General features: G+C 40.5%; 1 protein-coding gene across 5 annotated transcripts in view; it reads left to right on the plus strand.

The window, feature by feature from the left end:
* ZNF516 (zinc finger protein 516) overlaps nt 1–24,683 on the plus strand; it is a 161,642-nt gene that overhangs the window by 119,223 nt on the left and 17,736 nt on the right. For all 5 annotated transcript variants that reach the window (XM_089682367.1, XM_089682368.1, XM_089682365.1 and 2 more), the window contains one exon: nt 1,670–3,578. In XM_089682367.1, the coding sequence (XP_089538493.1) occupies nt 1,817–3,578 (1,762 nt within the window). In that variant the 5' untranslated portion in view covers nt 1,670–1,816. The remainder of the gene's footprint in view (nt 1–1,669; nt 3,579–24,683) is intronic.

The following is a 24,683-nucleotide window of genomic DNA, read 5'->3' on the forward strand; positions in this document are numbered from 1 at the left end:
GAATATCTTGTGACTCTGATGGTGACTCTGTTCCCTTAGCCTAGAGAAATGACATCTGTCATTTTTCATGCTCCTGGCATCTGGACAACAATGCTTTACTTTAAAAATTACCCAAGAAACAAAGGGTCCAAGGCCAACACATTTCAAAGGCATTACACATGCGTATAAGCATTCTTTATACTTTAAATATGAGTTCAAGGTAAATGGCAAAATACACCAATGGAAGAACCTTTATAGGAGCTCGTTTGCATAAAGATTTGTGTTTCTGTCCCATTCAGTCGTATACAGGTGGATTGCACAAGTTCTAGATTAGGAATACATAAGTGCCCTGTCTCCACCCTAAGCCTTCTAATTGGACAAAGAATTTTGTCTTGTCTGCGTTGGGGCTGCACTGGAAATAGCTGATGGCATAGCCCCAGTGTATCTGGTTTGAATGGGCCTGTAAGCTGACCAACAGCTTTTTTGTTCTGCTGACAATTTTTGCATCCACATCCTTTCATTTTTTTTCTTTGTTTTTGTTTTTTGTTTTCCAGTAGGAGAGGACCAACAGGAAAATTTCAGTATGGTAATCAGGAACTGACTGAAGTTTGCACAGTTTGTGGCCAGCATTACTTTTAAGAAAAATATAATGGAGATGCATTGTCACTGGGGCTTGTGATTTAGATATTAAGTCATAGGTTATTACTAGTCTTGGCAAACCTGATTAGCAGTTTTTAAACACCACCTAATGTGACTTGCATAAGGAGGTGGCAGGAAGGTCCTACTCAGTAAAACTGATTATGAGACTTGAGTAACAGCATGGCTGAACCTGTGTGGGCCCTGATTAACCAACAATTAGATCAGTCAGTAAATGCATTTATGTTAAAATAAAACTAGCTTCTGTGGTAGTGTGAAAGCTGAACGTCTAAAGCTTAAGTGCAGCCAAAATGAAAAAAAAAAAAACCCCCACAAAAATCAGCACAAGGGACATAACTTGGTCAGTTGGAGGTATTTCATGTGCTGATGCCTCTTCTGTTAGATGAAATTATCCTTGTCCATTCTAGTGGTTTAAATACTTTGGGTTATTTGACCTAGAGCAAGTAGGCTTGCAGACTTCCCCTAGTTCATATTTAATCCAAGTTAGTGTCTCACTGTTTCAATAGCTAGCTTGTTAACTTTTTCAGAGGTAGGTTGGCAATGACAGCTTACGCCTTTATTTCTGGGCAAGTTTGTATTAAGGACGTCTGCCATTGGTACTGAGGTATCATACTAAGATGGTGGACCTAGTGTTTTTTTAATCCTGATGCATTGCTTCTGAGGTGGCATGCAGATCATTTGTATTTGCAGATGTCCACTATTTGTGGATTGTTTTTCTTTTCTAGGTATCAGCAAGTTCAAATAATGTATATCAAAAGCATAGACAAGGTTCCTAGTATGTAAATTATATTTTTATAAAGTATGTGTGTTGCTGTGTGAACAGTAATTCAATAACCCCTTTCTTGAGATTGTTACAGCAATTATTCAATGAATATAAGGCCCTGCCCCCCTTGAAGATCCCTAAACTTTTGTTAGCACACATTTTTGGTTCAATGAATAATGCTTTTTAATTGTTTTTAGGCTGTGTATGTTTTAAAATCAATTAAAACACTATCAATTAATATTTGCATTCTCCGATTTTGTTTTCCTATAGTATCCTGATGGAAGCAGTTCTTGGCATATGTTTATGAAGATCAGGCTGGAAGCTATGCTGAACAAGTAGCGCAAGGTTGAGTACACAACTCCAAAGCCAAAATTTTCCTTAACTGATTTTATCTCCCTGCCTCATGCTCCATTGGTAATGGAACGAAGGAAACAGTTTGATATGGAACTACGTGAATCTGCTGCTAAGTCAAGTAAAAATGATGAAGATGACAGACCAACATGCTTCAGTTGTGTTATTTGTGGGAAAAGCTTCCCTTTCCAGAGCTCCCTTTCACAGCACATGCGAAAGCACACAGGTGAAAAGCCATATAAATGTCCATACTGTGACCATAGAGCTGCCCAGAAAGGAAATCTGAAGATACATCTGCGAACGCATAGGACTGGTACCCTTGGCCAGGTCCATGATGTGGAAATGGGAGAGTCACATGGAGAACTTGGGGCTTCAGAAGGAATGGGTGTATGTGCAAGCCCAACTAAAAGTACGTCTGCTTGCAACAAAATTCTTAATGGATCTTTGCAGTTAGACACCGAGGCAGCAGATGATGACAAGCTTGGTGACTACCATTGCATGTTCTGTAAAAACAAGTATGATAGAAAAAAAGAGCTGGACCAGCATCTTCTACAAGTTCACAAGCCATATAAATGCAGGTTCTGTAGTTACATGACTCTGCGAGAGGAGACTTTGTTAAACCACATTGAGAAAGATCATATCACAACAGCAATTCCATTAAACAGGGATGGATTCACAGAGAATGGGAAAAATGATCTTAATTCAGGTGAATTTCCTTGTGAAATATGTGGTCAAGCTTTTGGTCAGGCTTGGTTTCTTAAAGCTCACATGAAGAAGCATAGAGGATCATTTGACCATGGTTGCCATATATGTGGCAGAAGATTTAAAGAGCCTTGGTTTTTGAAAAATCACATGAAATCTCATGGTCCCAAAACTGGGAACAAAAACAAACCCAAATCTGATACTGATCCAGTAGCCACTATTAATGATGTTGTTCAAGAAGAGACCATAATGACTGGCTTATGTCTCTATGAAGTTTGCATGAAATGTGGAAATTTATTTACAAATTTAGAGAGTTTAAATGCACATAATTTAATCCACTGCAAAACAGAAGAAGGTTCTAGTGAAGACAAAACAGCACAAAAAACTGATTTGCAAGATGTCAGTCCAGATGGGCCAGGATCAAAACAATTTTTCTTGGACTATCTGAAGCTACGGCCTTTAGAAGATACACTGAAATGCACAGACATGCATCAAGGGAAAAGAGTTCCTGAACTTGACCCAATCAATAGCTATCAAGCTTGGCAGCTGGCCACAAAGGGCAAAGTTGCTGAGCCATCAGAATATGTGAAATATTTGGGATGGGATGAAACCTTGGCAGATGCAGATGTGTGTTATGACAGAGATAAAGGCGAATACATTCTAATTAATCAGGAGAAACGCAAACGGGAACAGGAGAGTAACAACACCAGCAATCCAAAGAAACGGAGTTGCGCAAGTGGGAGTCGCACAGAGAAAAGCAGCAGTGCTCAACCTGGTGAAAATGCTGTTGAACCACCTAATGAATTGGAATTTAGGCCACCTTCACGCCAGAGCCGCAGGTCTTCTCAGAACAAATCCACTGAATGCTTTGAATGTGGGAAAATTTTTCGAACATATCACCAAATGGTGCTTCATTCAAGAGTCCATCGAAAAGAACGTAGAAGTTTGAGTGAAAGTGGTTCAGTTACTCACACCGACCGGTATGGATCAAATAGTGAAGGTGACTCTGCTAGTAGACCCAGTAGTCCTGACTCTGCTTCCGCTCCAGAAGACTCTTTGGCTTCTGGCATTGGAGATGAAGGGGCTGATGATGACAGCTTTGAAGAATCTGCTACACCATCACCAGGTTAGTGCACATAGTATACTTGTTTGCAGTCATTACATTGTAAATGAGACTTGCTCAAAAAGCAGGTGTTGGTGATCCGTGTAAAGTATGCGTCTGTTCAAGGGAACATGTCCCAGCAAAACTAGCTAAGTTTTATTCATCATTTACTCAATAACGTATATATGGTACACAATAGGCAATATGGTCTTTAGCTGATACTAACAAAACTGCTGTATTTATTCTATTTTATATCTTGCAATTGATCTGTGTTAAATTGTCCTGTACAATAGCTAAGGCGTTCCCATGAAAATACAGAAGACTTGTATCAAAATTAGAATTATACATAAATTAGACCAATTGGGAGAAACTGCATATAAACTAAATATATTGTTTATGCCACATGCAGATTTCATTTCTTGTATATTTATTTCACTTTAAACCATGAAATAGTGAAACGAAATTCTTACAATAGAAACATGACATTTGTGCAAGTAAGCTAGATATGATCTGTACATTGGAATAGGAAAGTACTTTTAGGTTAAATTCCTAAATGATAACCAGTGAAGAACTTTAATATAGAATTAAATGAAATGTTCCTTACTATTTTAGAGTGTCACTTCTTGAACAGTTGAGCGGAGAGGTCATGTGACAGCAGCTTCAATTCAAGTGTAGATATATATGTGTGTATAGATACACATCAATAAACATATGAGAATTGGCAACAGAAAACCATGAAACTATTTTAGTGCAAGTGCAAACTAGTATTGTGTATTATGCTAATTTCTGTTATATGGGCCTTGATAGAATGTAAGTTTTTAGCTTTGAGTTTACAGCAGAAAAAAATAGTGTGCATGTTTAATTAGCAGACATCTCAGGACTCTCAAGATCTCAAGACAAACGTAATAGTGCATGTTTTAAATAAAATATATTTAAAGAGATATTTTATACATGGTTACATTGGTCCTGCTTGGACTAACTTAAAGTGGAGTCCCTTCTAAAAAAAAATAAATAAATAAAGGTCAGCAGCTACAAAAACTGTAGCTGCTGACCTTTGAAATACAGCCACTTACCTGTCCCTCGGTCCAGCGGTGTCTTCACCACTGCTGGTTTCACCGGTCCCCTTCTCTCCCTTCGGTGTGGGCACCCGGCTGTGATAGCTTGCGTCTTCACAGCCGGGAGGCCACTGCACATGCGCGAGAAGCGCTACTCTTTTGTGAATGTTCCCGTAGTCTTCTGGGACCTGTCATGTGTCCCAGAAGACTATGGGGAGGGAGGGGGGAAGACAAGTTCCGCTTCCGATCGCCTAGGCGATTGCAGTGGAAGTGGGAGTGAGTACCTGTCAAATTCAGGTACCCGCTCCCCAAAGGTGCCAACCCTTAATGGGGAGTAGGGGACAAAGGCTTAAAGCAGAACTTCCCCTTTTGGGTGGAGCTCCGCTTTAACTTTATACCATACCAGGCTGATGCCCATGGAAGCTAAAAAGAGATACCACTGCCCGGTGATCTACACTGGCTGCTGGAGCCCTGCACCATTGTGAGCACAGTAGGTCATCCACTCAGCAAAACTGAATGCAAATCGTTCTCTGATTGGACAAGGTAGAGAATGTGATGTCACCACCCGCTTATCCAACACATTGCATTCTCTAAATGGTGCTTGTGTGTCTTGCTGCCGTCCTCTTGTGTTCAGAAGGCAGCAGGGCAGCTGCTCAGCACAGGACCTGAAATCAAGCTGAGATCACTAGAGTAGCGGTGTCCACTTCAGTGATTTCCAGCTTCCAGGTGCATTGGCCAGATATGGTATATATATAGTTAAATTGGCCCAAGCTAGGCCAGACTAATGTAACATGTTCAAAATATCCATACCTGGAATTCATCTTAAATTTAATTGGTAATAGGTTATTATAGGAAAATGTGTAGTTGTCACTGTCTGCACCACAGTCTTAATCTGTTTTTACATGCATTGTTACACTGGGCATCAAAAATACTGTTTTTAAGGGCTCTAGGCTAACCTAGAGGGGTGTTTAGAGGTAGAAAAAAAATGTGTCCATGTACTCATAGGCGTTTACAGGCAGTAAACTTGTGCATTCAGGAGAGGAACATTTGGGTAGAAAAACACTCAACGTGCCTAAACACTTGTAAATACATGTAAACACTAGGCGCATTTATCATTTGAATGTTCATTTCAATGGCCAGAATAAATTCATATTCTGTCCAGTGAAATGAATGAACACCAAAACGTTTGACACGCCTGAACTAAAACAAGTTTGAAAAGCATTTCTTTAGGTGCATTTTTAATGCTGATTTTCTCCTGCCAGAGAAATGTGTTCAGACGAGCTGGGCAAATGCCCAGTGTGCATGAGGCCTTCACAATCATATATCTTCATATGCTGTCACCAATGGGCTCTATAACACGTACTGATGCATTTCAAATAAATAAATGGGCAGCACATGTCAGCACATCACACAAAGGTGAATTGGCATCATTGGTAATTTGTGTTCATTTTTAATGTGTTAAATGCTTATAAAAATGCATACGTGTAAATGTAAAGTGGGGCTGTGATGACAAATTGCTCTGGTTGCAATAATGTGCATATTAGCTTCAGAAACTAAGACAAAAATGTTGTTGTAGTTAGATTTAAAGTTTAGACCAGAATTAGTTCATTTTAAATGGGAGGGTTAAACCCATGTCATGTTTTTGTCACGTTGTCCAATGCCACTTCCTGTTCCACAGACTTAGTGTTACTAAACCCAGGGCCCTGCATTCACTATATCTGGTCTCTCACAGTACACAGAACATGGAAGTGCAATTTTTTTGTAAATATAAACTACTAAATACATTTTCTCATCAGTAGTTAGAGCAGTCTTGTGACTTCACCAGAGCACTAGTTAAAGCTTGGAGGAGGAGTTTTCTTTCTGCTCTAGGAGGATGCAGAACCCCTGGCCTCTATCTTGATTGGCCCTGTGCTGATCACATGCACTCTCCCAGGAAAAAAAAAAACCTCTCTAGCAATATACACTAAACTGAGCATGTGCAGAAGGGCTAAGGGCTACGAGTTCAGTCTTTCTTATCAGCGTGGACATTTGAATAAGAGGAGGGCCAGAGGAGTCAGGTTCAAACACCATTTTTACAGAATGCAGAGGATTAACCTCTTAGGTTCCACAGTGAGTATAACAAGCATGCTGTACTGCATATACAGACTGATTTTACTGTTGAGGGTTTAGTAACACTTTTAACAGGAACTATGAAAAAAAATATTTCCAAAGTGGGGGAAATCTTCTAGACAAGGGGTCACCTCCAAAAAGGTTCTCAATTGGCCCATGTTCACTCCATTCCTGTTCTGGAATACAAAGCACTTTGACAGGTGAACCATCAGCTCCCTATCATTCATTCCACATAAATGGATAGTTTGAACATTAGTTAAAGCCAACAAGTGGCTGCTTGTAAAGTTATTTGTGATGTTTTGTGATGCTTGTCTGACAATTAACATAAAATATCACTGCGGTGTCTGAAGAGCACTCATGTAACAATTGTAACATTCTATAACCCTTCATAAAGAGAGAATGGTGACATCGGTGTACAATGTCATAGTGCCTTGTTTACTGCAAAACTAGTTTCAGAAAAATACCAGCCAAACCTTTAACTGCTGTTTCAGCCTGCAAACCCAACCAGCAGTAAATTTCATTGGCTGTTCATCTGGGTAGATAGATTAGTTGGAAAACATGGGCTGTCAGAGGAAGTTTTAGATGAACAGTGTATTGAGCAAGCCTGCATAAAATGTAGACAGGCGCCACCTAGTGGTGAATATGCAGAAATGCACTAGTATAAAAGGACAATTGTCAAGGCTGCAAAACAAAATTCCTTGTCTTTTTTTTTCAATGTGTGTTTTTTTTTTTAAGATTTGGCTGAAAACTTATTTAAAGCTATTAAAACTTAGTCAGTTATCTTTTTTCCCTTATCGTTAATGTTTACTATAGTTCCTAACCTCGGAAACAACGAAGCAACTCATTCACTCCCTTATTATATCACACCTGGACTACTGTGACTCCCTCCTCATTGGCCTACCTCTCCGCAGGCTATCCCCACTTAAGTCTATCATGAATGCTGCGGCCAGACTCATCCACCTTACTAACCATTCCGTATCATCCACCCCCCTCTGCCAGTCCCTCCACTGGCTTCCAATTGCCCAACGGATAAAATTCAAAACGCTAACACTGACATATAAAGCCGTTCATAATCCTGCCCCAAATTATATCACCGATCTCGTCTCCAAATATCACCCAAACTGTCCTCTCCGCTCCTCACAAGACCTCCTACTCTCTAGCTTCCTTGTCTCCTCCTCCCTTGCTCGTCTCCAGGATTTCTCCAGGGCTTCCCCCTTCCTCTGGAACTCCCTACCCCAATCCATCAGACTATCGCCAACTCTGCCCACCTTTAGGCGCACTCTGAAAACCTATCTCTTCAGGGAAGCCTACCCCGCCCTCAGCTAATACGGAACTCCTCTACTCTTCCAACCACTCCATCCCCCACAGCTATTTCCTCCTGTACCACTATCCCCTCCCTCCTAGATTGTAAGCTCCAAGGAGCAGGGCCCTCGAACCCCTCGTGTATTGTATTGTTACTGTACTGTCTCGTGTGCGGTCTCCCACCATAATGTGAAGCGCTGAGCAAACTGTCGGCACTATATAAATCCTGTTTATTGATAATAATAATAATATTAGTTTTCTAAAATAATGGAAAAAAAAATTCTCATCTCTTTACTTCGTGGGCAACTCTATAGAGTAGTGAAATGTCATGTGTACCAAAATGGCTAAAAACCGTTTAAGGCTCCATGCAGAGTAGGGTTTTTTAAGCTCCTAGAACAGCCTTTCTCAACCATTTCAACACAGAGGAACCCTTGAAATGACTTTTTGGTCTTGGGGAACCCCTGCTAAAATGACTATCTACAGCTCATGATACATTCATGTGATGGTCAGTGGGAAGAATGTTCCTTACACTTCGTCATTGAGAAGAGTTACCCCCTTATAGATAGCTAAAAGATCAGTGTGTCAGTGGGAATCTGAGAGACGGATATTGCTTGTTGCTCAAGGAACCCCTGGCAACCTCTGGAGGAACCCTGGTTGAGAAACCCTTGCTTTACAATGTGGGAGAGATGTGGGGTCTTATTGACCCCATATCTCTCCATAAAAAGGACCTGTCACTAATTATGTGTATCACAAGGGATGCATGCATTCCTTGTGATAGGAATAAAAGTGATTACATTTTTTTTTTTAAAAGGGACAGTATACTTTTTTTTTTTTTTTTTTTTTAAGGGCCCCTGTGCTCGCACATAGTGGTGAACACATACATAGGCCACGCCCACACATGTAAACAGTGTTCAAACCACACATGTGCGGTATCGCCACAAGTGTCAGAGCAATAATTCTCGCACTAGAACTCCTCTGTAACTTTACACTGGTAACCTGTAGACATTTTAAAAGTGTCACCTATGGAGATTTTTAAGTACCATAGTTTGATGCCATTCCACGAACATGCGCAATTTTAAAGCATGACATGTTGGGTATCTGTTTACTCGCCGTAACATCCTCTTTCATATTTCACAACAAAATTGGGGTATATGTTGTGTTTTTTTTTTCTTCATTCGTGTATTTCTTTCCAAAAATATATATATTCATTTTTAAAAACTGCCCATTTCGGTTTCGGTTTTCGGCCAAGTGCATCCTGAATTTTTGGTTTTGGCACCAGAATTTTCATTTCAGTGCACCACTAGTTTCCATTCCTCACAAATGTACGCTTTTATTTAATATATGTATTTTTATTATGGCATTTATTTAATACTCTTAAATGTTTGCTGATGTTTAAATGTTTGGTTAGGAATGAGAATAGACTTTAAGAGATACACTTAACATAATTTGGTATATTTTCATCAAATGTTATCCATATTTTCTCAGCTGCTAGTGTGTGTGTGTGTATATTATATAATAGCATGTCTACCATGCAGCACTGGGCTCCTCTGTTTGAATCCTAACCAGAATCCTACCTGCATGGAGTTTGCATGTTCTCCCTGTATTTGTGTGTGTTTGATCTAGATACCCAAATTTCCCTTCACATGCCAAAGACATGTTCATGGGCTAACCACCTACTATCAGGGCCGATTTTTTTTTTTTTTTTTTTTTTTTTTCTTTGTGAAGTTACATTCATTCTTTTTTTTTTTTTTGCTAGAAAATTACTTAGAACCCCCAAACATTATTTTCTGGAAGGCTCTGGAGAATAAAAAGGTGGCTGTTTCAATTATCGATTTTCAAACTTAAATTTTAAGGTTCAATTATCGATTTTCAAACTTAAATTTTAAGGTACAAAAATCTAAAGTGATTTTAAATTAGGGATGCACCGAAATTTTGGGCACTGAAACATGTCGGCCGAAAATAGCCCTATCGGCATTTAGCCGATACAGGTCCCGATACAGGAGACTGCGTGTACTGCTTATGTGGGGGGGGGGGGGGGGGGGTGGCTGAGAGAGGCAGTAGAGGAGCAGTGTATACAGTGACTGGCTGCCACTGTATGTGCCAGTTTTTAAATGTAATTACCGGCTTTTTTTTTTCTTCCCAATAGCTCACAGAATTAGCTGTCACTATCCCCGAACTAAAAGAAACAAATATATATCTATTCTCAATATCAAAAAATATCAAAATTATGTGCAAAACTATTTTTTAGTGCATAAGTAATTTAAATTATTAAATTTGTGAATATAAAAATTGTCCAATTTTGAATTTCTTCAAATGTCCAAACAAATCCTTTTCAAATTCAGGTGCTCTCAAAGAAATTGTGCCAAAATCCACCACCAAAGTAAAGTTGGGTAACTCACCAGAGCTCCATGCTGATCAATCTCTAGATCAGCAAAAACCACTTTTTGCTCTGGGAGCAGATGCAATAAATCAACTTCTCAGGTGTGATGATCAATAGCTACACAATCATCCATAAGGTAGGTATCCACCACTCAATATAACGGTTCCAGGAGCATTATATCACTCTCTCTTTTTATATCTCTCCACCGAGGTCATGTTTGGGAATGAAAGAAAAAATCATGGTGCAGCCAGTTTTTTTATAAAAGTATCCAACAATTTAATAAAGATTTACACTCACAAAAAGGGTGTCTTCACCGACACCAGTATAACAGCATAAAACAGCAAATGGTATAACAGTCTCCTGTTCCCCGCACACTCACTACAGCGCTCGTGACTCAATCCTCTCCACAGACGTCGGCATCCAGCAAGCCAAGCCCTACTAGTTTCGTCATGAATGACATCTTCAAGGGGCGGGGAACAGGAGACAGCATTCCTTTATTTAAGTTATAGCACTAAGAAATTTATTTGGTTTCTTTGAGGTGGAATTGCTGCTTTAAAGTATTAAGGGTGTGCCCCCCCCCCCCCGAGTTAAAAGAAACAGTTTCCTTTTGCTCCAGGGAATGTCATGGCTAATTCTGTGAGCTATTGGGAAGAAAAAAAAAAGACGGCAATTGCATTTAAAAACGGGCACTGACATATAGTAACAGCCAGTGAGGGAGCTTCTCTGTATACACTGCTTCCTCACCTTATACACTGCTCCTCTCCTTCCCCCTCCTTGCACACACTGCCCCCTACAAAGAGGAACTGTCACTCATATGCTGTCACATAAGGGATTATCGGTCCCCTATGTGATAGCAAAAAAAAAAAATAAGTTAAAAATAAAATATACATGAAAGTAGAAAAAAAATTGGAGCCTCCCCACCCCCACATACGCAGACATTTCTGTTTGGTTATCGGCCACATGCATTCTGAATTTTCTGTATCGGTTTTGGCACCAGACTGTTCATTTCGGTGCACCGCTATTTTTAAATGCACATAAACATAATATAATACCCATTTTTTTGGGTTAAATATTAAAAATGATGTTTTGAGTAAATAGATACTGAACAGGTCAACATTTTAAAATGTTTCACTCAGTGAAACTGTGACATACTACTGTAACTAAAATTGTCGATAGGTGATGCTTTAAAAACCTTTAACCACTTGTGCTTCAGAAGGTTATCCCCTTCATGACCAGGTCATTTTTGCTATTCGACACTGCACTACTGACAATTGCACAGTCATGCAACACTGTACGCAAATGTTTTAACACGGAGAGCTTTCGTTTGGTGGTATCTGATCACCACTGGGTTATTTTTTTATTTCTATAAATGAGAAAAGACTGAAAATTTTGAAAAAACAAAACATATTTTCTACCTTCTGTTATAAAACCTATCCAGTAAAAAATAAATCAAAGCAAAATTTGTCATAATTTTAGGCCAAAATGTATTCTGCTATGTGTTTTGGTAAAAACAAAATCCCAAAAATTGTATATTGGTTTGTGTGAAAGTTAGAGTCTACATGCTATGGTATACAGTATATATCACTTCTGATATACTGATGGCCTCATTTCTTGAGGCCCTTAAAATGCCAGGACAGTACAAATACCCCCAAAATGATCCTTTTTTGGAAAGTAGACCATGTGAGGCATTTAGTAAGAGGCAAGTTTTTTTAAAGTCATAATTTTGTCACTCTTTTTGGAAAATAAAGAAATTAAATCATTTTTTTTACATGCTGTCACCCATGCAGTACAGCATCGTCACATGACTGGTGTGGCAGTGATCAGAGACACTAACTGGTGACAGTATGAATTAAAAAAAAAATTTTTTTAATTATTTAAAATTTTAAATAAAAATTTTTTTACATACTTTTATCAGAGTAGTTCAGTGTCACCATAATAACACTATACTACTCTGGCGGGGTGATCAGGGTTGTGTTTTTTGGGGGTTTTTTTGTTTTTGTTTTACACTTTGATTGCTGTTCACTGTAACCACAGTGTTTTGAACTGTCATTAATTGGTTATTATTATACAGGATTTATATAGCGCCAACAGTTTGCGCAGCGCTTTACAATATAAGGGAGACGGTACAATTACAATACATTTCAGTACAGAAGGAATAGGAGGGCCCTGCTCGTGGAGCTTACAATCTAAAGGAAGGGGGAGGTGATACAAAAGGTGATAACTGCGGGGGATGATCTGGCGGAGGTGATTCAAGTACAGTTCTTAGGTGGAGGTGGGGTAGGCTTCCCTGAAGAAGTGAGTTTTCAAAGATCGCCTAAAGGCAGATAGGGTGGGGGCTGACCGGACATGCTGTGGTAGGGAGTTCCAGAGGATGGGAGAGGCTCTGGAGAAGTCCTGGAGGTGAGCGTGAGGTGATGAGGGAGCTAGAGAGGAGGATATCATGGGAGGAGCGGAGTGGGCGATTTGGGCACTATCTGTGGATGAGGTTGGTGATGTAGCTAGGGGCAGTGTTGTGGATGGCTTTGTAAGCTGTGGTTAGTATTTTGAATTTTACATGTTGGGTTAGTGGAAGCCAGTGGAGGGATTGGCAGAGAGGAGCAGCAGTCGCTGATCGGTTGGTAAGGTGTATGAGTCTAGCAGCAGCATTCATAATAGACTGAAGGGGGGATAGCCTGTGTAACGGTAGACCAGTGAGGAGGGAGTTGCAGTAATCGAGGCGGGATAAAACCAAGGTGTGAATAAGTTGTTTTGTGGTGTCATTGGTCAGGAAGGGGTGGATTTTGGAAATGTTCCGTAGGTTGAGGCGGCAGGATTTAGCCAGTGAGTGGATGTGGGGCCCAAAGGAGAGGTCAGAGTCTAGGATTACGCCTAGCACCCTGGCATGAGGGGAAGGACCAATGGTTGTGCTGTTGATCTTAATGGTAAAGTCATGAGTGGGGAATCGGGGAGGAGGAAATATTACAAGCTCAGTTTTTGAAAGATTGAGTTTAAGGTAGTGATGTGACATCCATGCTGATATGTCGCTTAGTAGATTTGTGCTACATGAGATTGAGGGGGTGAGCTGGGGAGTGGAGAGATAGATCTGGGTGTCATCAACATAGAGGTGGTATTGGAAGCCATGGGAGTTTATCAGTTGGCCCAGGGAGGAGGTATAGAGAGAGAAAAGGAGGGGCCCAAGGACAGAACCTTGGGGTACCCCAACAGAAAGAGAGAGCGGAGGAGGAGGAGTTGTATGTGACACTGAAAGCGCGCTGAGAAAGGTAAGAAGAGAACCAGGAGAGAGCAGAGTCACGGAAGCCGATGGAGTGGAGTTTACTGAGGAGGAGCAGGTGGTCCACTGTGTCAAAGGCAACAGAAAGGTCAAGGAGTATGAGTATGGAGTAATGGCCGTTGGTTTTAGGAGTTAGTAGGTCATTAGTGAGTTTTAGTAGGGCAGTTTCTGTGGAATAAATAAAAACAAATTGAATGAGCGCAACTAAATTAATAAAGTAAAAAAGTAATAATAATACTAAATTGGCAAGCCGCTAGCATAAAAGGTATTCCTCAGCACCTCAGTAACAGATCCAAAACATAGAATATGCAGCGCTAAATGTTATGTGAAACTATGATAAGTTGGGTAATAAATGAAAATGATATAGTCCCAAATGAAAAGTCCTCAAAGACAGAAGTAATATATATCAAAAGTGCTCCATGCAGCGATCAGAAAAGTCCACGAGGTGGGCAAACTGGTCAAGTGAAGAAATAAAAAAATCCTTGTAGTAATGGTTATATAATGCGCTTACCAGAACTACATACAAAATACGCATTGTATGTATATACTCTGTAAAGGACATCAGAGTCTGGTCACTGGTATGCTGTCATCAGAGCGCCCTAGCAGACTCCCAGAGATGCTGACAAGACACACTCCCGGTCCGCCTCAGGACTCACCAATGGGTCACCAATGGGTCCACCGTCGCTCAGACTCCAGATGCCGATCCACCTTAAGGAGGCTCGTGCAATAACAAGCCAGGGAGGCAAGATAGTGCTGATAGTGTAATATAGCCTTTATTGAGTAAAATCCAAAAGTATTCAAAAGGGACACTCACTCAAAGTATGGTATCCTGTAGTCAATCCTTATGCATCAAACAAGTAAATTCAGCAAGGTCAGCGTCACATTGAGGGATCCCCCTGACATGTTTAGTGTAAAACACACTTTTTCAAAGGGGTGAATCCACTCAATGGGACGCCAAGTAATAAAGAAACAGCGGCGCCTGCGCAGTACACGCCAGTTTCTGTGGAATGTTGTGGGCGGAAGCCAGACTGTCGGGGATCAAGAAGGTTGTTGTTGGTGAGGTAGCAGTTCATACGGTTGTAAACAAGGCGCTCGAGAAGCTTGGAGGCAAACGGGAGCAGGGAGATGGCTCTTAAGTTATTCAAACAGGTGGGATCCAGCGAGGGTTTTTTGAGGATGGGGGTAACCAGTGCATGTTTGAGTGGGGAGGGAAAGGTGCCCATGAAGAGCGAGAGGTTGAAGATGTGGGTTAGAGAGTTTAGGATAGAGCAGGAAGGAGGCTGCAACAGTCGTGAGGGGACAGGATCCAGGGGACAGGTGGTGAAGTGGGCCTTGGAAAGGAGTTCTGTAACTTCCTTGGTGGTAACAGGGTCGAAGGAGGAGAGTGTAGAGTTTGGTGTTGGGCCTGGTATGTTGGTTAGAGGAGGAAGCTTGACACTGTAGATCTCATCACGAATTGTGTCGATCTTCTTCTTGAAGTGACTAGCAATCTCCTGTGCAGTAAGTAAGTTGGTGGGTGGAGGCAGTGGGGGGTGGAGTAAGGAATTAAGGGTAGAGAAGAGTTGACGAGGATTGGATGAAAGGGTCTTGATGAGAGTGTTATAGTAGGTTTGCTTAGCAGCGTGGAGGCTGGAGTTGTATTTGAGAAGAGCGGATTTGTAGAGGGTAAAGTTTTCCAGGGATTTATTTTTATGCCATGCTCGCTCAAGAGTGCGGCTGCGTCTCTTGAGACTTCTGGTGTCATCTGTTTCCTAGGGTTGTGACAGGCGAGGCCTGGTTCTGCGTGTAGAAAGAGGAGCAAGAGCGTGGGGTTACATTCAGCTGTAATTTTACTATTGTGATCTGTGATTTGCCCACGGCTATCACATGGTACAGGGTGCTGTGATTGGCCCAGGTACCATGTGATAGCTGTGGACCAATTACAGCTCACTATAGGAAACATAGCTGTTGTGAATGAAATTCATTCATAATAGCTTTGTTGACATTGTGATCATGTAATTGCATAGTAATCACATGATTCCCTGGCCGATCAAAGCAGGAATTGTCACGCTGTGCGGCAGTGCGCATGTGCTAAGCAACGTATGGGTAGCTGCCACCTGCTCACAGTATATGTACTGTGGGCGGTCGGCAACTGGTTCAGTTATAAGTTTAGAGATAATTGTGAATTGTGACCCTTCAATTTATTGCTCTCCGATGTTCATTGTAATGCCTCACTTGTGTGGTGTAATTACTGTTTACATTTGCAGGCCAGACATATGCACTTGTTTGCATTTGCGTGTATACACAGCGGGATGTGTGTGCGCTTATATATATATATATATATATATATATATATATATATATATAATTTTTTTTTTTCATTTAACTTTTTAGCTATCACATGGGAAATGGTAAGCCCCTTGTGATAGCTTAGGGCAGTAACGGTAACTCTTTATGTAGATATTAGGGGTTTCTGATGTACCCCGTGCCCTCCAAAGTAACTATCCAAACACAGATCATCATCATTTCAGGGTGCATTCATCACAAAGGAGATCAGGGAACGGAATTCCTCCATCTCCTCTGTGGGAAGCCATCCTGGCCCCCAATGATGTCCCAGGCTCCCAGTAGGAAAGGGAGAGCCTGGCAGCCCTTTCCAGCACTGTAAAAGTGATCACTTTTACAAAACTTCCAGCTCTGAAAAAAGTATTTTTTTCCTTTTACTGTGACATTCTGCATGTTTGGCTTGTTAAGTTTACAAACAAGATCAGATTCACTGCAAAAAAAAAAAAATTGAAACGTCTTCCTTAAAATGACGTTGGTCTCTTTCTGATGTCTATAACAAGAATGTAGTAGTGAGGTCTATTTACCTCTAGAAGATTTTTACTGTAATATCTTGTTCATGCCAGGTTCTAATTCTTTCCATTTTCACTTGTTTTCTGCTTCTAACTTGCAAAAAAAAACACACCAGTATAATGAACTTTTGAGAAGAGTAATTTGAGTCGGCTATTCCAGCCAGTAAGTCAGGTGTGGGTTTTAGTTGGTCAGCTATAATGGGGAGGGAGGGGAGGAAGAAACACCACAATTAGAAGTACACTATTGATTTTAAAATGGAACTTCACTCCCCATTAATAGGGAGTCATTTGAGATGTGGGCATTCCTGCAGTGAGGATAATAGATAATCTGCAAAGAGATTGAGCAATGTCACCACCTCTTCTGGTACTGGACATCTTCAAAGAACCAGAGCATGCTGTACAATGAGGTGGCATATGATGACAGATTAAGAATTGCAGGCATCTTTCATCCCATATCCTCGATGTTGATGAATCAACCACAAGATTAGATAAACAATGAAGGAAAGTGGTAAGAGGCAAAAAAACCTTTCCCACGTTTAATTAAAGAAGAACTTTCACCAGAAGTTAAAGTCTTGATAAACCCTCCAGGGGACCCAGTGCACTTGTCCCCTGTTAAAATCGATGCTGTGGTTTGTAAATAAAACACAGCCTCCCACAGCCCCTTGTCATTCAGCCAGAAGTCCATTTTCTTTGTCCTGCATTGATGAATAGCAGTGGGAGGGGATAGCTGTCTGACAGCAGTGCTAAGAAACCACAGTACCATTTTTAACAGGGACAAGTGCTATGTGCACAGGGTCCCCTGTGGAATTTAACAAGCTTTATTAACCTCTGATGAGACTTTTTTTTTCTTTAAAATCGCCAAGATGTTTAAAAACACTACTGAAACGATGGTCAGTATACACAAGTAGTACCCTTTGGTGAAGGTGTTATTCTAAACCCAAATATATTGGGTGCCTGTATTGGTATGCCTTACATTTACAAATTTATATTAATAATTACATCATGGCTTAAGATGATATTGTATACAACAGCAAACAGGTGCCTTGTCCTTGTTCTGCTATTTTGTAATGTGTTGTAAAAATGGGGAATAAAATAAAATTTAAACCTCTGTTTTCATTTAGCCAAGTTACTTGATTTCTTAGTTGTATTGTATTGTCTTCTATATAAATTTTAAAATCCCAGTTACGCAGCTATCCTACTTTAGGCATTTGCTTTTTTTTTTTTATCCATGACTTTATTAAAAAACAAAAAAATCCCAATATTTTCAGAGCTTTTTTTTTAAACTGATGAATATGTTCACAGTATGGCCAAGTACAACATGAATACATATTATATGGTTTTCTTAATTTTAGATGGCTAAAGCTAGAATTTATTTTTTGTATATGTTGTATGTGTATTTAGAGTATGTAGAAATTATTTCAAATTTGTTGTTCACCGAGTCAGCCAGCAAGTGGCAGTAGAATTCCATGGTTTTCTTTTTCCTCTTTGTTTATGGTTCACATGGGTGGCTGCTTAAATCTGTTTTTCGAATTGAAAAAAGGAGACAACTTCACACCCAAATTTATTTTTCCGTCTGTGTAATTTGAGAATGATATTTGCTGCCATTTTAAAATTTAGAATCCGTACATGCATTTAATAACCTACAGGTTAACATAAAACAAATAAGTCCAACATACCTCAGTTTCATTTATGTACAATAGAATTAGTAATAAAAAAAAAAGTAATATTGTTGCTGTTAAATTATTTTTGTCACAAAGTTGCTTTCACATGTTATATTTTTGTTTATCATTTAAAATAACGTTTTAAAATGTTTACTTTTAACATAACTGCAAGTGCTAAGATTCATCAAAAATGGAGTTGACCCCATTGCCCATCTATCTGACTCACTGGTGAGCTCTTTTCATGGAAACCTCAAACTTCTAGGTTTTGAGTGGGTTTTCTGGCCTTCCATAATGCAGTGCTGAGTACATTAATGGAAAAGGCTTACAAACTCCTTATAATTTTCAGGATTTCTCCATAGAATACTTCTAAAATAAGATCTGATCTTCCTCTAAAACATACTTTTAAATCAGGAGTAGTCCTTAATGTGTCACTGTTCCCAGGAAGCAGCCTGTGATTTGGACTTACTCTCTTGTAGCCAATGTCTGCTTCCCCAGCTGCAAGCTGTAGTTCCATGTACTGGCCCCCACATAACCACTGTGCCAGATGTGAAGGGCCAGCTGATGGAACCACAGCACACAGCCACCTTGTGCTCCCCAAAGTGTCTTGGAGGCAAAGAATTTGCCATAGACATCACTTTGCAAGAGAGATCTGAGGAATAGGGAGTTTAAATTCTCAGCTTGTGCAGGCTGCTTCTTGGGCACTGTGGTGGTTTTTTTTGTTTGCCTTTCCGTTTCCTTATTGAGATTATTAAAAAGTTATAAAAAAACAATTTTAATGTCTACAATAAAAATCTGAAAAGAGGATAAATTGGAGTTCAGTCAATGGAAATATTAGACCTATCCTGAAAATAATATTGATTTCCTTCTTTTTGCAACATGCTGCAATTTTTTTGTTGCAATATGGATTATTCCTATGAATTTTCAGATTACTTTAGAAGTCTAAGGAAAACACTGAAGAATAAAAATGTACAAAAAAATACCTCTAGTGTTTAGTAAAGACAGTAAGGCCTCTTTCACATGGGTGGTTGTTCTGCTGCTTGTTTTTTTTTTTTTTTTTTGAAATTCCAAAACTCCTGGCACAGAGATCACTTGCATTTGCACATTGCGTTTATCTGCGATTCCGTGCGTTTACATGCGGCTGCATTTAGTTGCGGTAGTGAATTCTTGCCTTTTCTATAGCAACTGTTTACTTATTTTTTAGTTTACTTTTCATTTGTACTGCGATTAATTGCTTTTATGTACAGATAGCTGCAGTACATCGCTCCTGGACGGTGTCAATTTTATTTTTCCTAAGCGCATAAAACCATATGTTATGAAAATGTTGCTAAGTGCAGTGTGTGAATGGAGCCATAGGAATGCATTGTGTGCATTTAGCTGTGGTAAATAAGTTCCTCTAACAGCTGAAATCTAAGGGCTGTGTGAGAGGGGCCTTACTAAGTTCTAGGACTCTAGAAGCAATGATTGATGAGACTGAAGCTAAATGGGAAATGTACACATTATTACCTTGTGTTTGGAGATAACAAAGCATTGTGTGTCAACATCAAAGCCACGTTCCAAAAGACAAAAATACACATTACACAATAAAGGACAAACTTAAGATATGGTTTTCAATTACACTAGGACAGGGGTGCTCAAGCTTTTGAAGAGTGCAGGCCACTTAAGTGATATGGTAACCAGTCGCAGGCCACAATGAAATGAAATGGTTCAGCATTTTGATTATTTTTTTTTTTTTTAATTTAACCACTTGAGCCCCAGAGGATTTACCCCCCTTAATGACCAGGCCTTTTTTTGCTGTTTGGCGCTGCACTAATTCAAATGATAATTGCGCGGTCATGCAATGCTCTATCGGAAGTCGCCAGCGACACTGATCAGTAAAAATCGCTTCACTGATCAGTGACACTGGTGACAGGGCAGTGAAGGGTTAACTGGGGGGGGGCGATCAGGGGGTTAAATGTGTCCTAGAGTGTTCTAACTGTAGTGTAGTGCTTGTGTACTCACTTTTTGGATGTCTTCTTCTCTGTCTGGAACGGAATGTGTCCAGGCAGAGAAGAATGACATCATATCCTGCCCTGTGTATTTGTCAACACAGGACAGGATAGGACAGGGACCGATCATGTGATTTCAGCCAGAAATCACTGGCTGAAATCTAATGATTGATCCCTCCTGGATCGAATCGGATCACCCGCGGGTCGGCGGGAGCGCGCGCGCCCCCTGCCGGCGAAAGTGTCGGGAGCGCGGAACCCGTTTTTAAACGTGGTTTTGCGCTCCACTGCCGCCCTGCACACGTATATACACAGTGGCAGGGCGGCAAGCGGTTAAGTTTGAATAGCTTAATGAAGATTTTAACAACAAACAGGATCATAACTTTCCGTGGGACAAATCCCCATTGGATGTTTAACCACTGTTTAACCCCTTTGCCCTCCAGAGGATTTACCCCCTCCTCCTGACCAGGCCATTTTTTGCGGTGTGGCGCTGTGTTACTTTGATAATTGTGCGGTTATGCAGCGCTGTACGTAAATGAAATTTGACATTTTTCCCCCACAAATAGAGCTTTCTTTTGGTGGTGTTTGATCACCTCTGCGTTTTTGTTTTTTTGCACTATAAACAAAATAAGACCAACAATTTTGAAAAACAAATCACCAGTATTTTTTACTTTTTGCTATAAAACCTATCCAGTAAAAAAATTAAAAAAATAGTTTCTTCATAAATATAGGCCAAAATGTATTCTGCTACATGTTTTGCTAAAAAAAAAATCCCAATAAGTGTATATTGGTTTACGTGAAAGTTATAGCGTCCACAAATGGTGGTTATATATACTGGATTTTCTTTTGCCACGATCAACGACTTGTAGCGGGACTGCAGCAGGCATTCTGACACTGAGTGGGAACTGACTAACTGCCACTGACATCCCCAGTAACACTAATACAGTGATCAGTGCTAATAAAAAGCACTGACACTGTACTAATGACACTGGGCAGGAAGGGGTTAACATCTGGAGCGATCAAAGGGTTAACTGTGCTGTGTGTGCTTTACATTATGCTCTGTGTTGTGTTTTACTAGGGAGACATGCTGCTTTGTATTTTTCTGCTGTGCAGAGAAACACAAAGCGGCATGTCTATGCTAACAGGAGAGAGACCTGTGTTATTTACACACATATCTCTCCCCTGTCAGCTCTGCCGATGAACGCCAAGTCCTGGCCGAGAATCGCCGGCTGGGACCTGGTGATTGACATGTTCAGCAGCCAATAGCGGCGCACACCCCCTACCTGGAAACGCAAATCACGTTATATGCATGATTTTACACATCCCTCCGCCCTCTAGCAGTACTTCTGCTATGGGGCGGAGGGGAAGTGGTTAATCACAGTCACAAAAATCTTATTAACCAGTGTTACTAAACTCACAACAGTGAAATCAGTCTGTATTTGCAGTACAGCATACTTGTTATACTCACTGTGGAACCTAAGGGGTTAATCCTCTACATTGTGTAAAAAGGCTGTTTCATCCTGTCTTCTCTAATCCTCCCCTTCTTCTACTATCCTCAACCCATCTGCTGATAGATCAGAGTTCTAGAAGACATGCACAGTTTAGTGTATATTGCTAGAGAGCTTTTTTTTTTTCTTTGGTACGGTGCATGTGATCAGCACAGGGCCGATCAGCACTGTCCAGACAGAGGGTCAGGGGTCATGAAGCCTCATAGGACAGTCAGAGGTAAATGAAAACTCCTCCTACAAGCTTTAACCAGTGCTCTGTTGGACACTGATAGAGGTCATAATGCTGCTATATACTGCTGATGAGAAAAGGTATTTAGCAGTTGCTCTTTACTAAAATAATTAATTGTATTTCCATGTTCTGTGTACTGTAGGAGACCATATGTAGTGAATGCAGGTTCCTGGGTTTAGTAACACTTTATTCCCACTCTCGCACTCAGGTGTGACCAGCCAAAAAAGCTCCGAATCAGTGTTGCAGCCTTCACTATATCAGGGTCTTTGCAGCCATACCTTGAATTCCCAAAACAAGGACTGTGGATAATCTAAACCAAAAACCGCCCAGGGAAGTGTATACCCTAGTAGTGCAATACATTTCTTTATTAAGCAAAGATAAAATGATACCTAATGCACGCACATGTTCCCGGAGGGACACCAAGCTTATCATACAGCGGTGATGAGCCACCTTCAGAACCCCTATTATGGACACCACTAGATGTAATCCACTCTCCCTGTGTCTTTGTGTTCAGAAAGAAAGCAAGAGCGGGGAACTGACTGCAATAGTGACTTGTGCTTGACCGCTACCAATTTATGGAGGACCAGCATATATTCAGTAGACCGGTGTGCCCTCAAAGGAGGCTGCGTGGATTGTCATACGTTTGCGGGCCACATCAGATGGCTTCATGGGCCACATTTGGCCTGCAAGCCATGGATTGAGCATGCCTGCAATAGGACAGATGAAAATTACAGCTGAATATAAAGCGGCAGTATATGCTACATAAAAAATAATTTAAATGACCCCTATAGCTATAAAGTGTTGGTATGCACTGCATACAAACAAATTATGGCAGACTTGCCTTTCACACAGAGCCATCTAGTGCCAAGCTTGTCATTGCTCCCTGTGTTTCTATCTTTACCTGGTCTTCCTTTCAGGTTCACACTCCCCGGCCATCTGAATCACTGAGATGAGGTCACTCGCACGTGAGCACAGGAGTCACTCTCTGGACACAGTACTCTTTGCAGTCATGGCACATTCAGTGTTCCATGAATGCAGAGAGCACTAAGCATGTGTTGGTGGCATCATCAGATGGAGCTGATGTTGATATCAACTAAACGGCACAAGTGCAGCCTGTTTCTAAGGCACCTACAGGTAAGACCTTTTTAAAAGCTTACCTGTGGGTGAAAGTTTCAATACCACTTTAATTGACATCTAAATCACTGTTTAAAATTTTACCCAAGGAGATCATTATTTTGTGATTTGTTTAAATATTGTGCGTAAGGGTTGTTTCCAACAGTAGCAGAATAAGTAGAACCAGTGGGCTCCTGAAAAGCAATCAGAAAAAGGAACACCTAGACACAACTCTAGATGGTGCGTTGATTAAAACAGTTACCCATTCTTAGATTTTTCTTTCTCAGTGACAAGCAGACCTATATCTGTTGCATTCAGGACATATTTGCGCAGGGCAGGTTCTCTTACAGTATTTTTTCTCAAGACAAATGCACCCTTATTGGATTGCAGAATGACGGGGAAGTGGGGACATGGCAGGGCTCTGTACAGCCCTTCACACTTTTATGAGGGCTCTCTGTGTAGGTGCAGCCAGCAGTGAATACGATTTTGCTCAGAAGATGTAAACATCAGGATATTTTGTAGCTTTCCTCCTGAGTTAAGCAGTTGGCTGGGGTGGGGGGCTTATAAGAGAATTTAGTTCAGTACTGCTAGGACAAAAGGGCAAGTGAAATTTTTGTGACATGCTCCTGTATTGTTGGATCAGATTACATAGTTGCATAATAGTCTGGCTGAAAAAAATACAAAAGTCCATTCAGTTCAACCATAAAAAAAAAGTTATAATCCTATACCCAAAGTTGATCGAGAGGAAGGCAAAAAAATCCAGCAAAGCATGATCCAATTTGTTCCTGCAGGGGGAAAAAATTCCTTCTTGATCCCCCGGATATTCCTTGGATTAACTTTACCTATAAATGTTAGTATCCAGTTATATTATGTGTATCCAAGAAAGAATCCAAGCTTTTTCTAAAGCAATCCACTGAGCTGGCCAGAACCAACTGTTGAGGGAGTCTATTCCACATTCTCACAGCTCTTCCTGTGAAGAAATCTTTCCGTATTTGGAGAGTAAATCTCTTTTCTTCCAGACGTAAAGAGTGCCCCTTTGTCCTCTGTGATGACCTCAGGGTGAATAGCTCTACACTAAGTTCACTACATGAACCACTGATGTATTTATACATGTTGATCATATCCCCCTTAACCTCCTCTTCTCAAGAGAGAATAAATTCAGTAGATTATTTGATTTCAGCATAGATTTTCCTATTTGGTGGAAAAAAATATTGCATTTTACATTACATTATTGGCATAAGAGTATTATTACCTATAGCTGGGGTAGACAACTCTGGAGAGGTGGACATCCACCTGAACAACATAGAAGGGGTCAGCTAGTAGGTGATGCAGAGTTCCGGCATCCCTGGTAGGCAAAGCAGAGTTTTGGTCTCAAAAGATCGACAGTCCCTGAGAATGAGGGATAGTTTGTAGCTATGCTGATGCTAGCAAGAAACTTGGTTTCGCGTTGTTGTGGCAGGTGCTGCACAGACATCAAGACTCTCTAAACTCCATTTATGCTCAGTTTGTGAACTACAAAGCCTTGGGTAAGCAAAGAAATGCAGGCGCTAATGCACTGAGTATCTTGGAATTAACAAATATTGTTTGTTACACTACATGAAATTACTTTGGTCCCACGTATCGGCAACAAAAACCTTTTTCTGTAAAAGGCAACTTGCGTTATGTAAAACGTGCACATAACAGGAATG

This window comes from Staurois parvus, unplaced genomic scaffold, assembly GCF_062004578.1.
Source record: "Staurois parvus isolate SC_StPar_1 unplaced genomic scaffold, SC_StPar_1.0 ptg000287l, whole genome shotgun sequence".
In the NCBI taxonomy this organism is placed as follows: domain Eukaryota; kingdom Metazoa; phylum Chordata; class Amphibia; order Anura; family Ranidae; genus Staurois; species Staurois parvus.